General features: G+C 43.8%; 1 protein-coding gene across 1 annotated transcript in view; it reads left to right on the forward strand.

Annotated features, from left to right (window-relative positions):
- Nucleotides 1-20577, forward strand: part of dnah9 (dynein, axonemal, heavy chain 9) — a 396633-nt gene that overhangs the window by 32442 nt on the left and 343614 nt on the right. Inside the window, exons 5-11 of the mRNA XM_034193818.1 lie at nt 4861-5072; nt 13903-14136; nt 15242-15409; nt 15731-15847; nt 15998-16148; nt 16465-16573; nt 16760-16828. Of these exons, the coding sequence (XP_034049709.1) occupies nt 4861-5072; nt 13903-14136; nt 15242-15409; nt 15731-15847; nt 15998-16148; nt 16465-16573; nt 16760-16828 (1060 nt within the window). The remainder of the gene's footprint in view (nt 1-4860; nt 5073-13902; nt 14137-15241; nt 15410-15730; nt 15848-15997; nt 16149-16464; nt 16574-16759; nt 16829-20577) is intronic.

The following is a 20577-nucleotide window of genomic DNA, read 5'->3' on the forward strand; positions in this document are numbered from 1 at the left end:
CTTTTTATTCACCCTAGGGACACAAAGTAGTCCTGCACTCTGAGAACACAGAGCCCGGGCTGGTATGTAGGGTTTAATTAGGTCAGCTAAGTAGGAAGGTGCTAGTCTGTGAATAATTTTATAGGTTAATAACAGAACCTTAAAATCCAACGTCACAGAGACAGGAAGCCACTGAAGAGATGCCAAAATAGCGTTAATGTGGTCAAACTTTCTGCTTCCTGTCAAAAGTCTGGTAGCAGCATTTTGAACCAAGTGGAGACCCCTAATGCTGGACTGCGGTAAACCAGAAAATAAAACATTGCAGTAGTCCAGTCTAGAAGAGACAAATGCATGAATCAGGGTTTTAGCATCAGCCATAGACAGGATGGGACGAATCTTCACTATATTTCACAGGTAGAAGAAAGCAGTCCTCATAATATTTGTAATGTGGAGGTCAAAGGACAACGTGAGATCAAAAATCACCCCAAGCTTCCTCACTTTGTCAGTGGGATGTACGCAACCCAGTCCCATGGCAAGTCGTGATTCAGCAGCACAAAATATACATTAATCTATTGGTTCATGATATTGTGACGAAAGCGCCTCATTTTCGTCACGGCAGCATAAATTCATTCTAATACATTCCGTGTTGGCTGCATGAAATTAAAAGTGAAGTGGGGGGTGTCGGGGGTGGTTAAGGTTAGGGTTGGAGGTAGGAGTAGGGTTAGTAATAGTGAGTTTAAAAAAACCCCGTCATGAAAATTTGAATAATTTCGTGACGGGAGCATGCAAAAAACAAACAAACAAAAACACCAAAAAAACAAACAAAAAAAAAAAAAAAAACGTGAGACTGGGCTGGATGTACATATGACACACAAGCCTAAGTTAAGTGTTAAGGTCGAGCATTATTAATAAATCTTTTAATTAAATGCTCCTGGATGCTTATAAACTCTATTGGATCCTTGATCCAAAGTATGTTCTGCATCAAATTCTAAATGAAATCATTTTCATATCCATCTGCTCATCAAATTTCATCAGCATTCTTTGACAACCTTTTGAGTTAAATATTGCTAAGTGCCAAATATTTTTCTGGATCCTTAGTTCCAGAATGTATCCCAGATGACCGTTAAACTGAATCCTTTATTTCCCAGAACATTAACTATCTGCTAATTGAAATCTGTTATACTTTTTCAGTTATCCTGCTAACAGTTAATGAACGCATTAATTCCTCCATCACTTCCACCATCACCCCAACAATTTCTGTTTTAACATGAAGAACAGATGAACAGAAAATGAGAATCTACAGCAGACAACTGTTACTTGATGCATGGCTGTACTTCTGTGCAGTATTTTGCAGAATGTCAGTTGTGTTTTTGAGATATAGAGTGAAAAAAAGCAAACCAATGAGGCTTTAAAGCATCGTCTCCTTGGTGTAAATGCGGCGGGTGCCCTGAGCCGTGCTGAAGTATCAGTCTCAGTGTTTATCTAGATCAGAGGTCTCAAACCAGTTCCAGAAAGGGCCGAGAGGGTGCAGGCTTTCTGTGCAACCACGCACTCCAGCAGGTGATTTCACTGATTAACTGATTTCACCTGCTCAAAGTGATGTTAATCAGTGAAATCACCTGCTGGAGTGGGTGGTTGCACAGAAAGCCTGCACCCTCTCGGCCCTTTCTGAAACCGGTTTGAGACCTCTGATCTAGATATTCTATGATGGATTTTATCAGCATTATGCATTTCTAAAATTGTGACATGAACTTCCAGAGTTGGAGGGATTTTTTTGTTATCTCCACATTACTTATGTTTATTTTATTCTTAGTTTTAAAACTTACTCACTTGCTCCCACATATTTGTTCCATCCTCCCACTAAACCAGCTGATTCTAATCAGTTCAACTCTTCCTGCAGGTAGACAAACTTGTCATTGAAATCACCTCTTTTAGGTGTACAGGTAGAAACAACGCATGGTAGGGCCTTTACTCACTGAAGCCGGGGCTACTCACTTCTGAGTGTAATGTCGCACACACTTTTTTGTTTTACACACAGATTAAAAAGTATAATGTGGGCTGTGTTGCAGACAAGAGAAGTTGGCCTAGGTTAAGAACTTGGCCTAAATTAGGGGTAGGGGTAGACTTAACCCCGGGCCCAGTTCGCACTTGGGGCCAAGCTCTTTTGTGTCTGTTGCATAGATACATGGTCAGATATACTTTGGGACAAACAACTGTGTCACGGCCCTTATCCAGCCCTTGAGCCTCCAGTTTGAGACCCCCGATGTAGTGCAGATCTTAGGGCACCTTCACACATAACACGATTGAAGTGGACCAGCACACGAAGGAGGAATTGCATGCCATTCATAAAAAATCAGAGCCTCCTCAAACGCCTCATACACCTGTCGCCACAACCATTCACGCACACAAGCGACCAAAAGACAGGTGTCAGCCAAATTCCAGGTGTCACACATGAATATCTAACACACGCTCGCTGCACACTTAGGGCCCGGTCACACGGCACATGACAATAGCTAAACGAAGGAAAATAAGTCACAAATCGTTGAGAAAAAGTGAAGGAATGAGCCTGCACTTCTCCCATTACCGAAAAGTCTGCAAGTCCAGATTGCATAAAGGAATGAAACAAAACCATAACTTAAAAGAGAAAAATGAAGCGACCAGCGACCTTGATGCTTTTAACAAAATCATACAAAACATTCATGATGACGTGACTTGACAGCAGGCATCAGAATGAGCTCCAACCTGTGATCATTTCTGCAGCCAGTCTGTGTTATCCACAGCACCTGCAGGTGCGAGATCTGGTTGTCTTGACAACAGGTTTGTCTTCACAACAACAACGTGTGCGCACACACATGTTCCAGCCACAAATGGCATGTGAATGTTCTCACAGCTGTTTGTGGCGCACCGCCGTTTGTGACTGTGCGCACAGCCTCTCCAGCCACAGACGGCTGGAACATGCGTAAATAGTTAAAGTAGTTGATAAAACGTTCTTGCTGCTATTGTTTCTGTATGACAATGGTGCTTTTTGTCCCACACATGGATGAGTCACATTCAGCTTGTCAGATCTTTAGTTATTGATCCTTTCAGATATCGTCAGTGTTCGTGCAAGACGTCGGACTTGGGAGGTTGGATGAAGTTGGACGACAGTCAAATGGAATGCTGACGGTATGGGAAGTACGCAAACAATGAGGAACCGTCAAGACAGAAAGCAAAACGGAATACGGACGAATTGAAGTTTTCGTCTGGATTTGTTCATATTTTTGAAAATTCTGATGAAGCACCAGTTACAGGAACGAAGCTGGACAGCGGTTAAACGATGTCTCCGAAAGTCAACGTGGTGTCCTTCGTTAGTGCCATGTGACTGGGGCTTTAGAAAAGGAGGGGCTATTTGTGCACCTGGTACGATAGTAGACAGCAGGCTGTCACATTTGAGCTGTCTGTGAAAATTGTCAAAGTGCAACACGAGTGTGGCGTCACCTAGCAACACACATGGGTGTGACTGTGCCCCCCCACGCACAAATGGCTTGAGGAGTGTGTCATTGTCTTGTCCGCCTCCCCTCCCCCCCAACACGCACGCACACACACCATGAATCTAACATTGTCAGCTATGGCTGAAGGTCCCGGAGTCCTGTGCTGGACCAGCTGACGCCTGCGGACTGCACTTCAGCTGGAGAACACACAGTGCACGTGTGGGCGGCGCTCACACCCTCATGAGGACCGGCCAGCGTCTGAGCGCACGGCACGGTGTGAAGCCGGCCAGCTGGCTGATGTCACTTCCACCACTTAAACTGTACTTTACATGACAGACAGAAAGAGTGGAAATTAAATGAAACACATACGGGGTGAAGGTATGAACTCATTCTTGTGTGATCGCTTTTTTGCTGTGGACATACAGTGCCTGTCAGCTGACCGCTGACTGACTGACAGCTGTATGTGACCGTGCATGCAAGATGTTACGTTACAGACATCAGACAGATCCAGGACAAACACACAATAATACATACATGAAATTAAAATCACAGAACAAAGCAACAGAGAGTGAGGCCTGCTGAGGTCCGCTGACAGAGGTGGGCGTTTCCCCCTGCGACATGCAGCTGGTCAGATATTGGTGCTCCCAAGTCAAAGCTGGGAAACACCTGTACTGGCTTGTAGGATATGAAGTTGCATAACTACAGTGTGAAGTGCAGACGTCAGCATGTTGTCCTCGCATGGGAATAAATTAAAACATATTGCTTCAGCTGATCGTCACGTCAGCGCACCGCAAAGCTATTGAATATCGTGCCATGCAGGAAATCACCCCACGGGATGCCCCTGCAAGGCGCATGCCACTGCGGGATTTCCCCACATTGTAATAAGTAAAACACATATCACATTTACTGCTGATTTGTTCATGAGGCGAGACTCTTCATGACACGGGAGCCGAACGGCTCTTCGTGAGACGAGCGCATCAGGTAATTCATGTAAAACACGAAAGAGAGAACATTAATCTACATCATTTCATTACTTCCTGGTGTATGTCTAGGCGGAAGCTAAATTCACGCTTTATAACAGGAATTAAGTATTATAAATTGTGGTGATTTAAAATTTTTTTCCTCCGCTGCTGTGTGTGCGACTTTCCACATGCTCACACTGTGTTCGTGCACGCAAACGTGTGTTCTTCCCGACAGCAGGTGGAATGTTTCGCAGTTCCTCATTTCGTTTTTTGGCTCGCAGATTGTCTTCCGGTTTCTGCGTCTTTCATGTTATGTGTGAAGGGGCCTTTAACATGGCCTGTTTTCAGGTGTGTAACACATCTCCATAGGTTGAATTACTAATGTACAAATTATGATGATTTATCTATTTTGCTCACCTTCTTTTTTGGGTCCTATTTTCACTTGGCAGCCTTGGAGGAAGCAGAGGATATCTCCACTTACTTGAAGCCTCTGCGGAGTTTGTTTGAGACGATGGAGAGCGAAGACTTTCCTGAAGTCAGAGGTCAGATCTTCCCTTTGATGCACTGTGTGTGTTTGGTGTGGGCAAATTCAAGATTCTACAACACCCCAGTACGTCTCGTCATTCTGCTACAGGAGACCTGTAATCTCCTCATACAGCAGGTCAGCAGTGCTTTTCAGAGGTCTTTTTTCCTTTCTTTTGCTCTCTTTGAAACATCTCTGCTTATAAGTGTTCATTACTGTCACCTGTCAGCACAGTGTGGGTGGTACTGTGAAGTGCTGTTTCTGTAGTTGAAAGTTTAATGTCTGTGGGCGGGACTCTATCTTTGACAATTTTGCAGTGAAGATCGTCATTGTTCGTGCCATCTTGTTACTTATTGTTCTATTCCAAACCAAACTCTTCGGTTCCATTTTTTTTAACTGTTCAGGCAAAGGAACAAATGCAGCCCAATAAAAGGGCATTATGTATTTGGCAGTATGGCAAAAAAAGACATCAGAAGGCTGATGCATGCCCTGCACACTCTACACACCATAATATAAAGCTATATATGCCTATAATGGTGTTTTTGACTGTATGACTTCATCATATCAATCAATCAATTCAATCAATTTTATTTATATAGCACCACATCACAACAAACAGTTGCCCCAAGGCGCTTTATATTGTAAGGCAAAACCCCAACGGTCAAAACAACCCCCTGTGAGCAAGCACTTGGCGACAGTGGGAAGGAAAAACTCCCTTTTAAGAAGGAAGAAACCTCCAGCAGAACCAGGCTCAGGGAGGGGCAGTCTTCTGCTGGGACTGGCTGAGGCTGAAGGAGAGAACCAGGAAAAAGATATGCTGTGGAGGGGAGCAGAGATCAATCACCAATGATTAAATGCAGAGTGGTGCATACAGAGCAAAAAGAGAAGGAAACACTCAGTGCATCATGGGAACCCCCCAGCAGTCTAAGTCTATAGCAGCATAACTAAGGGATGGTTCAGGGTCACCTGATCCAGCCCTAACTATAAGCTTTAGCAAAAAGGAAAGTTTTAAGCCTAATCTTAAAAGTAGAGAGGGTGTCTGTCTCCCTGATCTGAATTGGGAGCTGGTTCCAGAGGAGAGGAGCCTGAAAGCTGAAGGCTCTGCCTCCCATTCTACTCTTACAAACCCTAGGAACTACAAGTAAGCCTGCAGTCTGAGAGCGAAGCGCTCTATTGGGGTAATATGGTACTATGAGGTCGCTAAAATAAGATGGGACCTGATTATTCAAAACCTTATAAGTAAGAAGAAGAATTTTAAATTCTATTCTAGAATTAACAGGAAGCCAATGAAGAGAGGTCAATATGGGTGAGATATGCTCTCTCCTTCTAGTCCCCGTTAGTACTCTAGCTGCAACATTTTGAATTAACTGCAGGCTTTTCAGGGAACTTTTAGGACAACCTGATAATAATGAATTACAATAGTCCAGCCTAGAGGAAATAAATGCATGAATTAGTTTTTCAGCATCACTCTGACTCAAGACCTTTCTAATTTTAGAGATATTGCGTAAATGCAAAAAAGCAGTCCTACATATTTGTTTAATATGCGCTTTGAATGACATATCCTGATCAAAAATGACTCCAAGATTTCTCACAGTATTACTAGAGGTCAGGGTAATGCCATCCAGAGTAAGGATCTGGTTAGACACCATGTTTCTAAGATTTGTGGGGCCAAGTACAATAACTTCAGTTTTATCTGAGTTTAAAAGCAGGAAATTAGAGGTCATCCATGTCTTTATGTCTGTAAGACAATCCTGCAGTTTAGCTAATTGGTGTGTGTCCTCTGGCTTCATGGATAGATAAAGCTGGGTATCATCTGCGTAACAATGAAAATTTAAGCAATGCCGTCTAATAATACTGCCTAAGGGAAGCATGTATAAAGTGAATAAAATTGGTCCTAGCACAGAACCTTGTGGAACTCCATAATTAACCTTAGTCTGTGAAGAAGATTCCCCATTTACATGAACAAATTGTAATCTATTAGATAAATATGATTCAAACCACCGCAGTGCAGTGCCTTTAATACCTATGGCATGCTCTAATCTCTGTAATAAAATTTTATGGTCAACAGTATCAAAAGCAGCACTGAGGTCTAACAGAACAAGCACAGAGATGAGTCCACTGTCTGAGGCCATAAGAAGATCATTTGTAACCTTCACTAATGCTGTTTCTGTACTATGATGAATTCTAAAACCTGACTGAAACTCTTCAAATAGACCATTCCTCTGCAGATGATCAGTTAGCTGTTTTACAACTACCCTTTCAAGAATTTTTGAGAGAAAAGGAAGGTTGGAGATTGGCCTATAATTAGCTAAGATAGCTGGGTCAAGTGATGGCTTTTTAAGTAATTACTTTTTAATTACTGCCACCTTAAAAGCCTGTGGTACATAGCCAACTAATAAAGATAGATTGATCATATTTAAGATCGAAGCATTAAATAATGGTAGGGCTTCCTTGAGCAGCCTGGTAGGAATGGGGTCTAATAGACATGTTGATGGTTTGGAGGAAGTAACTAATGAAAATAACTCAGACAGAACAATCTGAGAGAAAGAGTCTAACCAAATACCGGCATCACTGAAAGCAGCCAAAGATAACGATACGTCTTTGGGATGGTTATGAGTAATTTTTTCTCTAATAGTTAAAATTTTATTAGCAAAGAAAGTCATGAAGTCATTACTATTTAAAGTTAAAGGAATACTCGGCTCAATAGAGCTCTGACTCTTTGTCAGCCTGGCTACAGTGCTGAAAAGAAACCTGGGGTTGTTCTTATTTTCTTCAATTAGTGATGAGTAGTAAGATGTCCTAGCTTTACGGAGGGCTTTTTTTACAGAGCAACAGACTCTTTTTCCAGGCTAAGTGAAGATCTTCTAAATTAGTGAGACGTTATTTCCTCTCCAACTTACGGGTTATCTGCTTTAAGCTGCGAGTTTGTGAGTTATACCACTGAGTCAGGCACTTCTGATTTAAAGCTCTCTTTTTCAGAGGAGCTACAGCATCCAAAGTTGTCTTCAATGAGGATGTAAAACTATTGATGAGATACTCTATCTCACTTACAGAGTTTAGGTAGCTACTCTGCACTGTGTTGGTATATGGCATTAGAGAACATAAAGAAGGAATCATATCCTTAAACCTAGTTACAGCGCTTTCTGAAAGACTTCTAGTGTAATGAAACTTATTCCCCACTGCTGGGTAGTCCATCAGAGTAAATGTAAATGTTATTAAGAAATGATCAGACAGAAGGGAGTTTTCAGGGAATACTGTTAAGTCTTCAATTTCCATACCATAAGTCAGAACAAGATCTAAGATATGATTAAAGTGGTGGGTGGACTCATTTACATTTTGAGCAAAGCCAATTGAGTCTAATAATAGATTAAATGCAGTGTTGAGGCTGTCATTCTCAGCATCTGTGTGGATGTTAAAATCGCCCACTATAATTATCTTATCTGAGCTAAGCACTAAGTCAGACAAAAGGTCTGAAAATTCACAGAGAAACTCACAGTAACGACCAGGTGGACGATAGATAATAACAAATAAAACTGGTTTTTGGGACTTCCAATTTGGATGGACAAGACTAAGAGTCAAGCTTTCAAATGAATTAAAGCTCTGTCTGGGTTTTTGATTAATTAATAAGCTGGAATGGAAGATTGCTGCTAATCCTCCGCCTCGGCCCGTGCTACGAGCATTCTGGCAGTTAGTGTGACTCGGGGGTGTTGACTCATTTAAACTAACATATTCATCCTGCTGTAACCAGGTTTCTGTAAGGCAGAATAAATCAATATGTTGATCAATTATTATATCATTTACTAACAGGGACTTAGAAGAGAGAGACCTAATGTTTAATAGACCACATTTAACTGTTTTAGTCTGTGGTGCAGTTGAAGGTGCTATATTATTTTTTCTTTTTGAATTTTTATGCTTAAATAGATTTTTGCTGGTTATTGGTGGTCTGGGAGCAGGCACCGTCTCTACGGGGATGGGGTAATGAGGGGATGGCAGGGGGAGAGAAGCTGCAGAGAGGTGTGTAAGACTACAACTCTGCTTCCTGGTCCCAACCCTGGATAGTCACGGTTTGGAGGATTTAAGAAAATTGGAGAGATTTCTAGAAATGAGAGCTGCTCCATCCAAAGTGGGATGGATGCCGTCTGTCCTAACAAGACCAGGTTTTCCCCAGAAGCTTTGCCAATTATCTATGAAGCCCACCTCGTTTTTTGGACACCACTCAGACAGCCAGCAATTCAAGGAGAACATGCGGCTAAACATGTCACTCCCGGTCCGATTGGGGAGGGGCCCAGAGAAAACTACAGAGTCCGACATTGTTTTTGCAAAGTTACACACCGATTCAATGTTAATTTTTGTGACCTCCGATTGGCGTAACCGGGTGTCATTACTGCCGACGTGAATTACAATCTTACCAAATTTACGCTTAGCCTTAGCCAGCAGTTTCAAATTTCCTTCAATGTCGCCTGCTCTGGCCCCCGGAAGACAATTGACTATGGTTGCTGGTGTCGCTAACTTCACATTTCTCAAAACAGAGTCGCCAATAACCAGAGTTTGATCCTCGGCGGGTGTGTCGTCGAGTGGGGAAAAACGATTAGAAATGTGAACGGGTTGGCGATGCACACCGGGCTTCTGTTTAGAATTACGCTTCCTCCTCACAGTCACCCAGTCGGCCTGCTTTCCCGGCTGCTCGGGATCTGCCAGAGGGAAACTAACGGCAGCTAAGCTACCTTGGTCCGCACCGACTACAGGGGCCTGGCTAGCTGTAGAATTTTCCACGGTGCGGAGCCGAGTCTCCAATTCGCCCAGCCTGGCCTCCAAAGCTACGAATAAGCTACACTTATTACAAGTATCATTACTGCTAAAGGAGGCCGAGGAATAACTAAACATTTCACACCCAGAGCAGAAAAGTGCGGGAGAGACAGGAGAAGCCGCCATGCTAAAGCGGCTAAGAGCTAGTAGCTGCGCTAAACTAGCGGATTCCTAAAAACACACAAAGTGAATAATGTGTAAATAATTTAGAGGTGATTCAGCAGAGGGAGTGCTTTAGTTAAGGCACGTGAAGATTACACTGTGAAACAAATCGTTATCTAGGTAACTAGATCAATCTAACTGCGCAGATTAAACAGCTAACAGATACAGCAAAACACCGCTGTGCTCCGGAACAGGAAGTGATACAATACCGCAGTAAGAGCCAACCACCAGTAGAGGCAAGGCATATGACATCTATGTGATTTCATTATGAAGTCATTCATGCCAATCTCAAATTTTGCTGATGCTCCTTGATTGTATACACACACACACACACACACACACACACACACACACACACACACATATATATATATATATATACACACACACACACAGAGCTGTATGTAAAAGTTTGGGCACCCCTGATAATTTTCACGATTTTCCTTTATAAATAATTGGTTGTCTGGATGAGCAATTTCAGTTAAATATATCATATAGCAGATGAACACACTGATATTTGAGAAGTGAGATGATGTTTCTAGTATTTACAGAAAGTGTGTAATAATTATTTAAACAAAGTTGGGCAGGTGTATAAATTTGGACACCCTTGTCATTTTATTGATTTGAATACATGTAGCATTAATTACTGGAACACAAAATTGGTTTGGTAAGCTCATTGACCCTTGACCTCCTTACACAGGTGAATCCAGTCATGAGAAAGGGTATTTAAAGTGGCCATTTGCAAATGTTTCCCCTCTTTGCATCTCTTCTAATGAGTGGCAACATGGGAGCATCTAAACAACTCTCAAATGACCTGAAAACAAAAGATTGTTCAACATCATGTTTTAGGGGAAGGATACAAAAAGCTATCTCAGAGATTTCAGCTGTCAGTTTCCACTGTGTGGAAAATAGTGAGGAAATGGAAGACCACAGGCACAGTACTAGTTAAGGCCCGAAGTGGCAAGCCAAGAAAAATCTTAGATAAGCTGAAGCGAAGGATGGTGAGAACAGTCATAGTCAACCCACAGACCAGCTCCAAAGACCTACAACATGATCTTGCTGCAGATTGTGTCTCTGTGCATCATTCAACTATACAGCGCACTTTGCACAAGGAGATGCTGTAATGCAGAGGAAGCCTTTTCTGCGAACACGCCACAAACAGAGTCGCTTGAAGTATGCTCAAGCACATTTGGACAAGCCAGCTTTGTTTTGGAATAAGGTGCTGTGGACTGATGAACCTTAACCCCTTAACGCCCGAATTTATATAGCTGTATATAAAAAAATGTTTTGTGTGTGTTTTTGCCTTTACGTAGATGGTAAATAATGTTGGGATTATTAATTTCACTTTTGCACAAAAACTAGATAGTAATATTGGGTATTCTGGTAATGACTTTATGTTATAATGTTGTAATAATAATGATGGTATGTTGCAAATTTGCGACAACGGGCATACAGGTCAATTTGGTAAGTTACATATTTGAGTCAGAGATTGTAGCATATATGCGATGATGGGCGTTAAGGGGTTAAATTGAGTTATTTGGACATAACCTCCCATCTCATGAAGATTATGGAACGGCTCGTACTGTCTTACCTCCGCACCGTGGTGAGCGACACCCTGGACCCACTGCAGTTTGCATACAGGCCCGACATCGGGGTAGATGACGCTGTCATCGACCTACTGCAGCGAGTGCTCACCCATCTGGACACCGGCGGGAGTGCTGTGAGAGTCATGTTCTTTGATTTCTTCAGCGCTTTCAACACCATCACACCAGCGCTGCTGCAGGGGAAGCTGGAAGACGCAGGTGTGGATGGACACCTCGCCACCTGGACCATCGACTACCTCACTGACCGCCCGCAGTACGTGCGGCTGCGTGGCTGTCAATCTGAGGTGGTAAGGTGCAGCACCGGTGCCCCCCAGGGCACCGTCCTCTCACCTTTCCTCTTCACCCTTTACACCTCGGACTTCACCTACAGCACAGACAGCTGCCACCTCCAGAAGTTCTCTGATGACTTCGCCATTGTGGGTCACGTGTCTGAGGGGAACGAGCTGGAGTACCGGTCGGTCATCACAGACTTCGTGGACTGGTGCAAGCGCAACCACTTGTGTCTCAACCAGTGATATCCACTCACACTGCATTTTCCAATACCTAAGGAAAAGTCTGAGAGAATACTACACTCATGAACTACATTACTCATTTAATGTAAAACTAGTTCGTCAAATGTCTTATTTTTTTAATGTGTAGAATTTGCATGAAATCAGCAGTAACAATGGAAATTAACAACTTTTCTACAGTGTATCATACTTTCCCAGCACAGACTGGCAGCAGCTTCCACTGGACAATTTGATTGTTGAATGTGATCATTGTCAATGAAGACATACCAGCCCATTCTTCACACAGATTACACCATAGACATTTTATATACGTAGACGCCTCATGGACTGCCGCTGCCTATTGATGCTGACAGCGCGGGCGCCATCTTGGATTGGTCTCTGTTACACCCCCAGTGCATTTATTTATACTTCGGAAGGTTTATCCCCAAATACAATAATCCGTAACTCCACAAATTTTACCCGATTTTGCCACGGTTTGGTTTGCCAGAAACAACAGAGATTCAGTTATGATACAGGATGCTGTCACACATTAAAAATACGTACTTACATGCTGAAATACTTTGTCTTATGCTCTTTAACAAAGACATAGACTTGTGTGAAGTGCTTTGAGGCAACTTTGTTGTGATTTGGTGCTATATAAATAAAAAGAAATTGAATTGAAAAAAATTGACATATGCTATGGCATATAGATAAATGTATAAATTAATTTTATAATTTAGTAAAGATCAAGTTTGGATTATTCCAAACTTGTTTGGATTGTTCATTTGTTCACACACACACACACACACACACACACACACACACACACACACACACACACACACACACACACACACACACACACACACACACACACACACACACACACACACACAGGGGACATCACTTTAATTTCCCCTGCTTCACTCACCAGGTTTTGTTACAAAGATGAACATTTTTTCCAAGGCCAGGAAAAGAAAGTTCCAGGTCATTCCGGGGTCTTAAGCTACCTTGTTAGGCTTGCAACTCGGGCTGGAGAGCTAAAACACTTGAAAAAGAACTGTTTTGCACAGCTTTTTGAGTGTGCTGGGACTCTGTAACTCCAGTGGAGTTAATTTTGTGATATGGTGCAGCCTTGTGTTGAAATACAGACACCACAAATGACTGAAGCATGAAATGATGGTTATCAGTTCCAAATTGGAAATTGTGAAACAAAAGCACATAACAAGTAGATGGAAATACACACAAATGAACTCTTCCTTTTGGCACATTCACCAAAATGCACTAAAGAGTTGCGATAATAGTTTGATTGAAACACAGCTAACGAGAGAGAGTACCAGTTCTTGCTGTGATAACGTTACACGTGAGTATACCGTTTGTTCCAATGACATAATATTGCAAATGGTACAACTTCAATTGCAGTGAAGTTGGGACGTTGTGTGAAATGTAAATAAAAACAGAATACAATGATTTGCAAATCCTCTACAACCTCAATATTAAATCGAATACACCACAAACACAAGATATTTAATGTTCAAACTGATAGACTTTTTTGTTTTTGTGCAAATATCTGCTCATTTGAAATGGATGCCTGCAACATATTTCCACATCACTGGGACCATAACCAAAATAATTGTTCAATCTTATTTGTGAAAGGTAATCCCACACAATCTGGTTTCTGTACTGCCCCGGTTATTGCAACTGTTAGCAGCACAAAATACCGGCATATTTGCTCACTCTCCATTGACTGCTGCGAGCCTATTGTGAAGAGACCAGTCCAATATGGCGGTGACGCTAGATTATGTTGCAGCAAGTTATGAGGCGTCCACGTATATAATCTCTATGGATTACAGCATGTGTCTCTGCAGGTCTATACTAAGATAATATGTTACTCTTCTCTAACACAAGGCCACAGTCTATCTAAATCCAGATGAGGTTCTGAAAAGGGAGGCTCCAGAAAGTCTTCTGAAGGTCGAAACAAGTCTGGAGATCCTGCACCTCTTCAAGGACACCTACAAGGAAAGACAGGCCAATATGCACCAGTACCAGACGGGCAAGAACATGTTGAGGCCTTGGGACTTTTCCCCAGCTTTGATCTTCTCTCGACTAGACCAGTTTATAAACAGAGTCAAAACCATTCAGGTGAGTATGAAAGCAACAATAATATTCAAAAGGAAGCTAAATATTAGGGGTGGTTGACAAGTTTTGAGTCTGACCCAGGACAAATAGGGCATGGTTCTCCATCTTTTGCATTCTCAGTTGTGCAATGTTGAGAAATGCTGGTTTCTCAGAATGCAAAAGATGGAGATCTACACCATGGTTTTTCTGGGTTAGGCTCAAAACTTCTCAAAAGGCCCTTGTAATCACAAACATTTCGAAAATTAAAGAAACATTGAAATTGCAATATTTTGCTTGATTTTCCTAAATAAATGAAAGCATTCATATTGTGATTTAAAGTTTGCCTGGTTCTGCTGGAGGTTTCTTCCTGTTAAAAGGGAGTTTTTCCTTCCCACTGTAGCCAAGTGCTTGCTCACAGGGGGTCGTTTTGACCGTTGGGGTTTTTCCGTAATTATTGTATGGCCTTGCCTTACAATATAAAGCGCCTTGGGGCAACTGTTTGTTGTGATTTGGCGCTATATAAATAAAATTGATTTGATTTGATTTAAAGTTGAACATGCATCACTTTTTATTATGCCTGCATTCACGTAGCTGCCTTGATTTTTGTTTCTGCACTATAACTAAAGAACACTTTGTCTGATTGGAACCATTTATTGATGTATTGAGTGGGGCTGGAGGAAGTACCCTTTTGAAAATGAAGGTCAATACACCTGATACCAATGGTTAAGCTGCAGTCTTTCGCTGTACATATGGGCCATATACCATATTTGAAGTATCAGTGTATCAATTTAATTTCCACACTTCATTATCACCTTCTGCTTTAAAACCAACTTAACATACGAGTGGGGCAAGGGCTTTGTGTTGCTCTTGTTCTGTTTTTAGTGGAACAAAAAATGGTGAGTGACAGGAAATGAACTGATTCAGATTAATTAGAAAGTCAGCTAGCCTGACGTGCTGCTAAATCTTAATCCACCACCAGGACACCCAGATGTTAAATTTTAAAACATTCAGCAACCTTTTTATCGCATTTTTTGACACCTTTTGTCTTGGTCCTAGTACTTGCTGTTATTTCACAACTTAGACATATTACTTGACTGTGCTCCAGCTCCCTGACTGCATATGCTTACAGGACATACTGGTGACGACTGTGGAGATGATGAAACTTGAGAAATTGGTAACTGGAGGCATTCGAGGCCGAGGCCTCTGTCAACAGATCCAAATGCTCCACAAAGCCTTCCAGGACACCTACAGATATTCCACAGAGAAGCCGTATAACTGCTTGGACCTCAGCAGCCAGGTATAGCATAAATATATCATAATGTGCATGTGGTGTGGAATCAAGTACACTTATTTTGATGAGTATATTCAGCCCGTTCCAAATACGTAGCTATATTTAAGAAGCACTTAAACACCCATTGCCATCTAGTTGGTTTGCCAACTTGTTGAAATTTACAACAAGAAAAGCAATTTGCTTTACTTGGAAGACTTGGTCAGTTTCTGCTCGGTCTTTTCGGGGGTGGTGATTTGTGAAAAACGGATTTGCTGTGGTGGCTGTTAGTAGTTTGCCCTGCTGTGTGGTAGTTTGGCTATCAGTTGGTTTGTTCTGTCTGCCTTGCAGGAGTTTGAAGAAGCTGTGAGAGAGTTCAACTTGAAGGTGGATGACATCGACCTGCAACTGGGAGCCATCTTTTGTCAGTCCTTTGATGAGGCCTCCAGACCTGAATATGCCTTCAAGGTCTGGGAAGTTAATTCTCTCTCTCTCTCTCTCTCTCTCTCTCTCTCTCTCTCTCTCTCTCTCTCTCTCTCTCTCTCTCTCTCTCTCTCTCCCTCTCTCTCTCTCTCTCTCTCTGTCAGCTATTTAAATTCTCCACGCCTCATCCTGCAGGTTGTGGATATGTTTGACAGCTTGCTCCAGCGCCCCCTAGTGGCTGCAATTGCTTGCAGCAGATGCCCCCTTCTTGTCTCCATGTTTGAGAAAGAGTTGGACTGCTGTAAATGCATCTACATCAAACACATCAAACCTGGAAAGACACTTGGTAAGACTGACAGCCGCTTCATTTATTGTTGTGGTCATTCAGCCAGACCAATGGTCATTTCAGGGCCTGAACTTGTATGAATTCCTGATTAATGATGATCAAATCATTACCACAGGGACAAGGTCTCAAACTGTTTTATTTAGGTGTTAGATCAAATAAACAATATGGCATCTCAGTCAAATGAGACTTTGTTGTATTTCTGACTCAGCTCTAATTAATGAACTTGGCCTGCATTCTAGCATTTAAGGTCAGATATTCTTTGACTTTGTAGTAAATGTTCTTTTTTACACTGATTAATGATACGTTGCCTCTTCAGATTCAGTGACTAAGAATACGCCACCAGTATCTGGTGAGCTGAAATGGGCCCAGCAGCTACAGGAGCGCATCCAGACCCCATTCTCTAAATTCAGACACATCTCCTCCCAGTGAGTCTCCTTTATCATCTACCACACCTAATTAAATCCTTTTGAGGGCATCCATGCATTTCCGGTAGTCACAGTGCGAATTAATCACGTTGTGATTTGTTTAAAAGCCAAATGAAATTATGTTGAGGCTTCAGGAAAGATATTTGACACAGCTGTTGTGTGTGTTCGAAAACTTCACCTTCACAGATGCCTGGAATCTGCAGAAGGCGTCAGGGTCATCCGGAAATATGAGGACATGATGCAACTTTTGGACAGGTATTTTATTACACTGTATGTCATCATGCACACATGCATACATTATCGAGTAATGGAACAGAAAGGAAGTATGAACAGAACTGACTGCGACAGAATAGGATGTCACTGTGTAAACATATTTCCACAGACAATATCAGGAATCCGATATGAGCACGTCTGCAAAGTTTTGTTGTCTCTCTCTCTCTCTCTCTGTCTCTCTCTCTCTCTGTAATTTCACACTAGTGTGGCCTCTAAGCCTAACATTTGTGATTTAGTTAGTTGAGTGTGGAACATTTATGAAGCATCCCCTATGGGATAGCATGGAGACATGCCGCTGCAGGCGTGATTTATGTTGTCATTACTGTGGCGCTGTACTGCAGATTATTTCACGGGACTCCCATAATCCCATATGCTTTGTCGCTGCTCACTGTTGCCAAGTGAGAAATGGCATTTTAGACGACATCCAACATCAAAACCTGCAAGATAAAACATTCCTATGGGGGTGCTGTTTATGTGGAATCAGACTGAACTGTGTGAGAACCAGAGAGGAAAATTGCATTTCAGACATGAAAATATCCCCACAACAATAGAAAGAGATGTAAAATAAAGCACTGCAAGGATGATTGCAGCTTTTTATTCTCTCAAGGCTACTGTACCTTTTGGGTTATAAATTGAATGCTAAAGCAAATAGGATAAGTCTTAAAAATAATAGATTTTTGGCTCACTTGGGACATGCATTTGTTGTGTTTTAACCAACAGTCTTGCCCTGAAAAACCTGCAATTTGTGAATACTGTTGAACAGTCCATGTTTTGAGATGAACAACTCATTATTCTCAAATGACTGGCTCCTTTACCGTGTTAGCACTTTCAACTTATTAATGTGCAATTTAAAAAAAGCATGTTCACACTCTTGTTGTAATATAGTGATTAAAGATTTAATAATGAACCAATTTACTGATATTAAATGTTGTATTTAAAGTTTAGTGCTGTCACACTGCTAACATTAGTCAACAGGAAAGCATCTGTTGTGTGGGCTGCTGAAGAGGAGGTACTGCTGGCCCACCACCACCAGAGGGCACCCTGCCTGGAGTGCGGGCTCCAGGCACCAGAGGGCGCTGCCGCCTCACAGGAGCAGCCTGGGTGACAGCTGACACTCATCACCTGTGACAGCTGTCACCACTCATCTGATCTGCATCGGTATATCAGCAAGACGTCATCTCCACCTCTTTGCCGAGATATCGTTCTACCTGAAAGGTAATATCCTCAGCCTGACTGCTTGATAGAAAGCCCTTTTTGTTGTGATTTTTGTGAGTGATAACAGACTTTTTCTCCAACGAGAGGTGGAGGTAGCTTCCCTGCCGTGCAGATTGCTGGGTGCAGACGCACCCACGTTTAATTGTGTTTTTGTTCCTCGCCAGCAGTACCAGGTCCGACATGCGGAGGCAGTGGCCACCTGGGAGTTCGGGACTTGGCGGCTCCAGTATTCCCGGGGTCTGGTGGCGGAGGAAATCGTGTGGTTCCGGTTCTGCTTTGGACAGGCGTCTCCTATCTTCGAGCCTGCCCACACGACACCTTGTAATTTGACCTTTGATCTATTGTGGAATCTGTTGTGTTTGTTGTGCACGTTCGCAACAGTAAAGTGTTGTTATTTGACCTATTCTATTGTCCGTTCATTTGCGCCCCCTGTTGTGGGTCCGTGTACTTACACTTTCCCAACAGGATATCTCGGCCAACGTAATGGATCCCGAGGGGCGTCAACCGGCTGTTGAACGGCCAATGGAAGAACAGGGCGCACAGGCGCCCGCAGGAGGAATGATCGGTGAGTTGCAGCGGATCCTCACCGTTTTCACGGCTCGGTTGGATTTAATGACCGAGCAGAACGTCCTCCTTAACCGCAGGGTGGAGGCTCTCGCCGCGCAGGTGGAGGCGCGCCCTCAGGGCGCTGCTGCGGCTCTCCCTCCTGTCGACCCTGTGCGTAACAGTGACGTTCCACTGGTCGTTCAACGACCCCTCCCACCTTCCCCTGAAGCATACATAAGCCCTCCAGAGCCGTACGGAGGTTGTGTGGAGACGTGCGCGGACTTCCTTATGCAGTGTTCGCTCGTCTTCGCACAACGTCCTGTCATGTACGCGACTGATGCTAGTAAGATAGCTTATGTAATTAATCTGCTTCGCGGCAAGGCACGCGCTTGGGCTACAGCGCTTTGGGAGCAAAATTCACGGCTCCTTCTGACATATGATGGGTTTGTGAGGGAGTTCAGAACAGTGTTCGATCATCCAAATAGAGGAGAGACCGCTTCAGCCGTGCTGCTGTCAATGAGACAGGGGCGCCGGAGCGCAGCTGCTTATGCAGTCGACTTCCGCATCGCGGCTGCGAGGTCCGGCTGGAATAACACTGCCCTCCGCGCCGCCTTCGTAAACGGACTGTCGTTGGTCCTGAAGGAGCTCCTGGTGGCTAAGGACGAACCGCGGGATTTAGACGGGCTTATTAATCTCGTTATACGATTAGACAATCGGTTAGAGGAACGCCGTCGGGAGCGAGGCGAAGGACGTGACCGGATACGCGCCGCCCCTCTCCCTTCCGGGTTCGAAAAGGGGCTGTCCTCCCCACGCTCCACAGCCGCAGCGCTTTGTGGGGCAACAGCTCCCCCTGCTGACATTGTTAGGGAAACGCACAGGGCCAAAATGGGGAGGCTGATTCGTGGAGAGTGTTTTCTCTGCAGCTCAACAGAGCACACACAGAGAGACTGCCCCAAACGGCCAAAACGTCAACACTCACCCTTAGAGACTGGGCTAAGGGGGGGTCAAGACATTCAAGTGAGACACACACAAATTGCCACACGACTCCCAGTCACAATCCTGAGCGGGGATTTAACCCTTCAAGCCCGAGCACTGGTGGACACGGGGTCAGAAGGGAATCTGCTAGACAGCAGATGGGCAAAGGAGGTAGGGCTCCCTCTGGTGGCGCTTCCTACGCCATTGCAGGTGCGGGCACTAGATGGCACCCTCCTCCCTTTACTCACACACAAGACACCACCAGTAACTCTGGTGGTGTCTGGAAACCACCGGGAGGAGATTGAGTTTTTTGTAACTCCTGCCACCTCCCGCGTGATTTTGGGCATCCCATGGATGTTAAAGCACAATCCCCGGATCGATTGGCCGTCTGGGGTGGTGGTTCAGTGGAGCGAAACCTGCCATCGGGTGTGTTTAGGATCCTCGGTTCCTCCCGGTTCCCAGGCTAAGGAGGAGGTCAAAGTCCCGCCCAATCTGACGGCGGTGCCGGTTGAGTACCACGATCTTGCTGACGTCTTCAGCAAGGACCTGGCACTCACCCTTCCCCCGCACCGTCCGTACGATTGTGCCATTGATTTGGTTCCGGGCGCTGAGTTCCCGTCCAGCAGGCTGTACAACCTCTCACGACCTGAGCGCGAATCAATGGAGACCTACATCCGGGACTCATTAGCTGCCGGGCTGATCCGGAACTCCACCTCCCCGATGGGGGCAGGTTTCTTTTTTGTGGGCAAGAAAGATGGCGGACTTCGTCCATGTATTGATTACAGGGGGCTGAATGAGATTACGGTTCGCAACCGATACCCGTTGCCATTATTAGATTCCGTGTTCACCCCCCTGCATGGAGCCAAAATCTTTACTAAACTGGATCTTAGAAATGCGTATCACCTGGTTCGGATCCGGAAGGGAGACGAATGGAAGACGGCATTCAACACCCCATTAGGTCACTTTGAGTACCTGGTCATGCCGTTCGGCCTCAC

This window comes from Thalassophryne amazonica, chromosome 18 (genome assembly GCF_902500255.1).
Source record: "Thalassophryne amazonica chromosome 18, fThaAma1.1, whole genome shotgun sequence".
Taxonomy (NCBI): Eukaryota; Metazoa; Chordata; class Actinopteri; order Batrachoidiformes; family Batrachoididae; genus Thalassophryne; species Thalassophryne amazonica.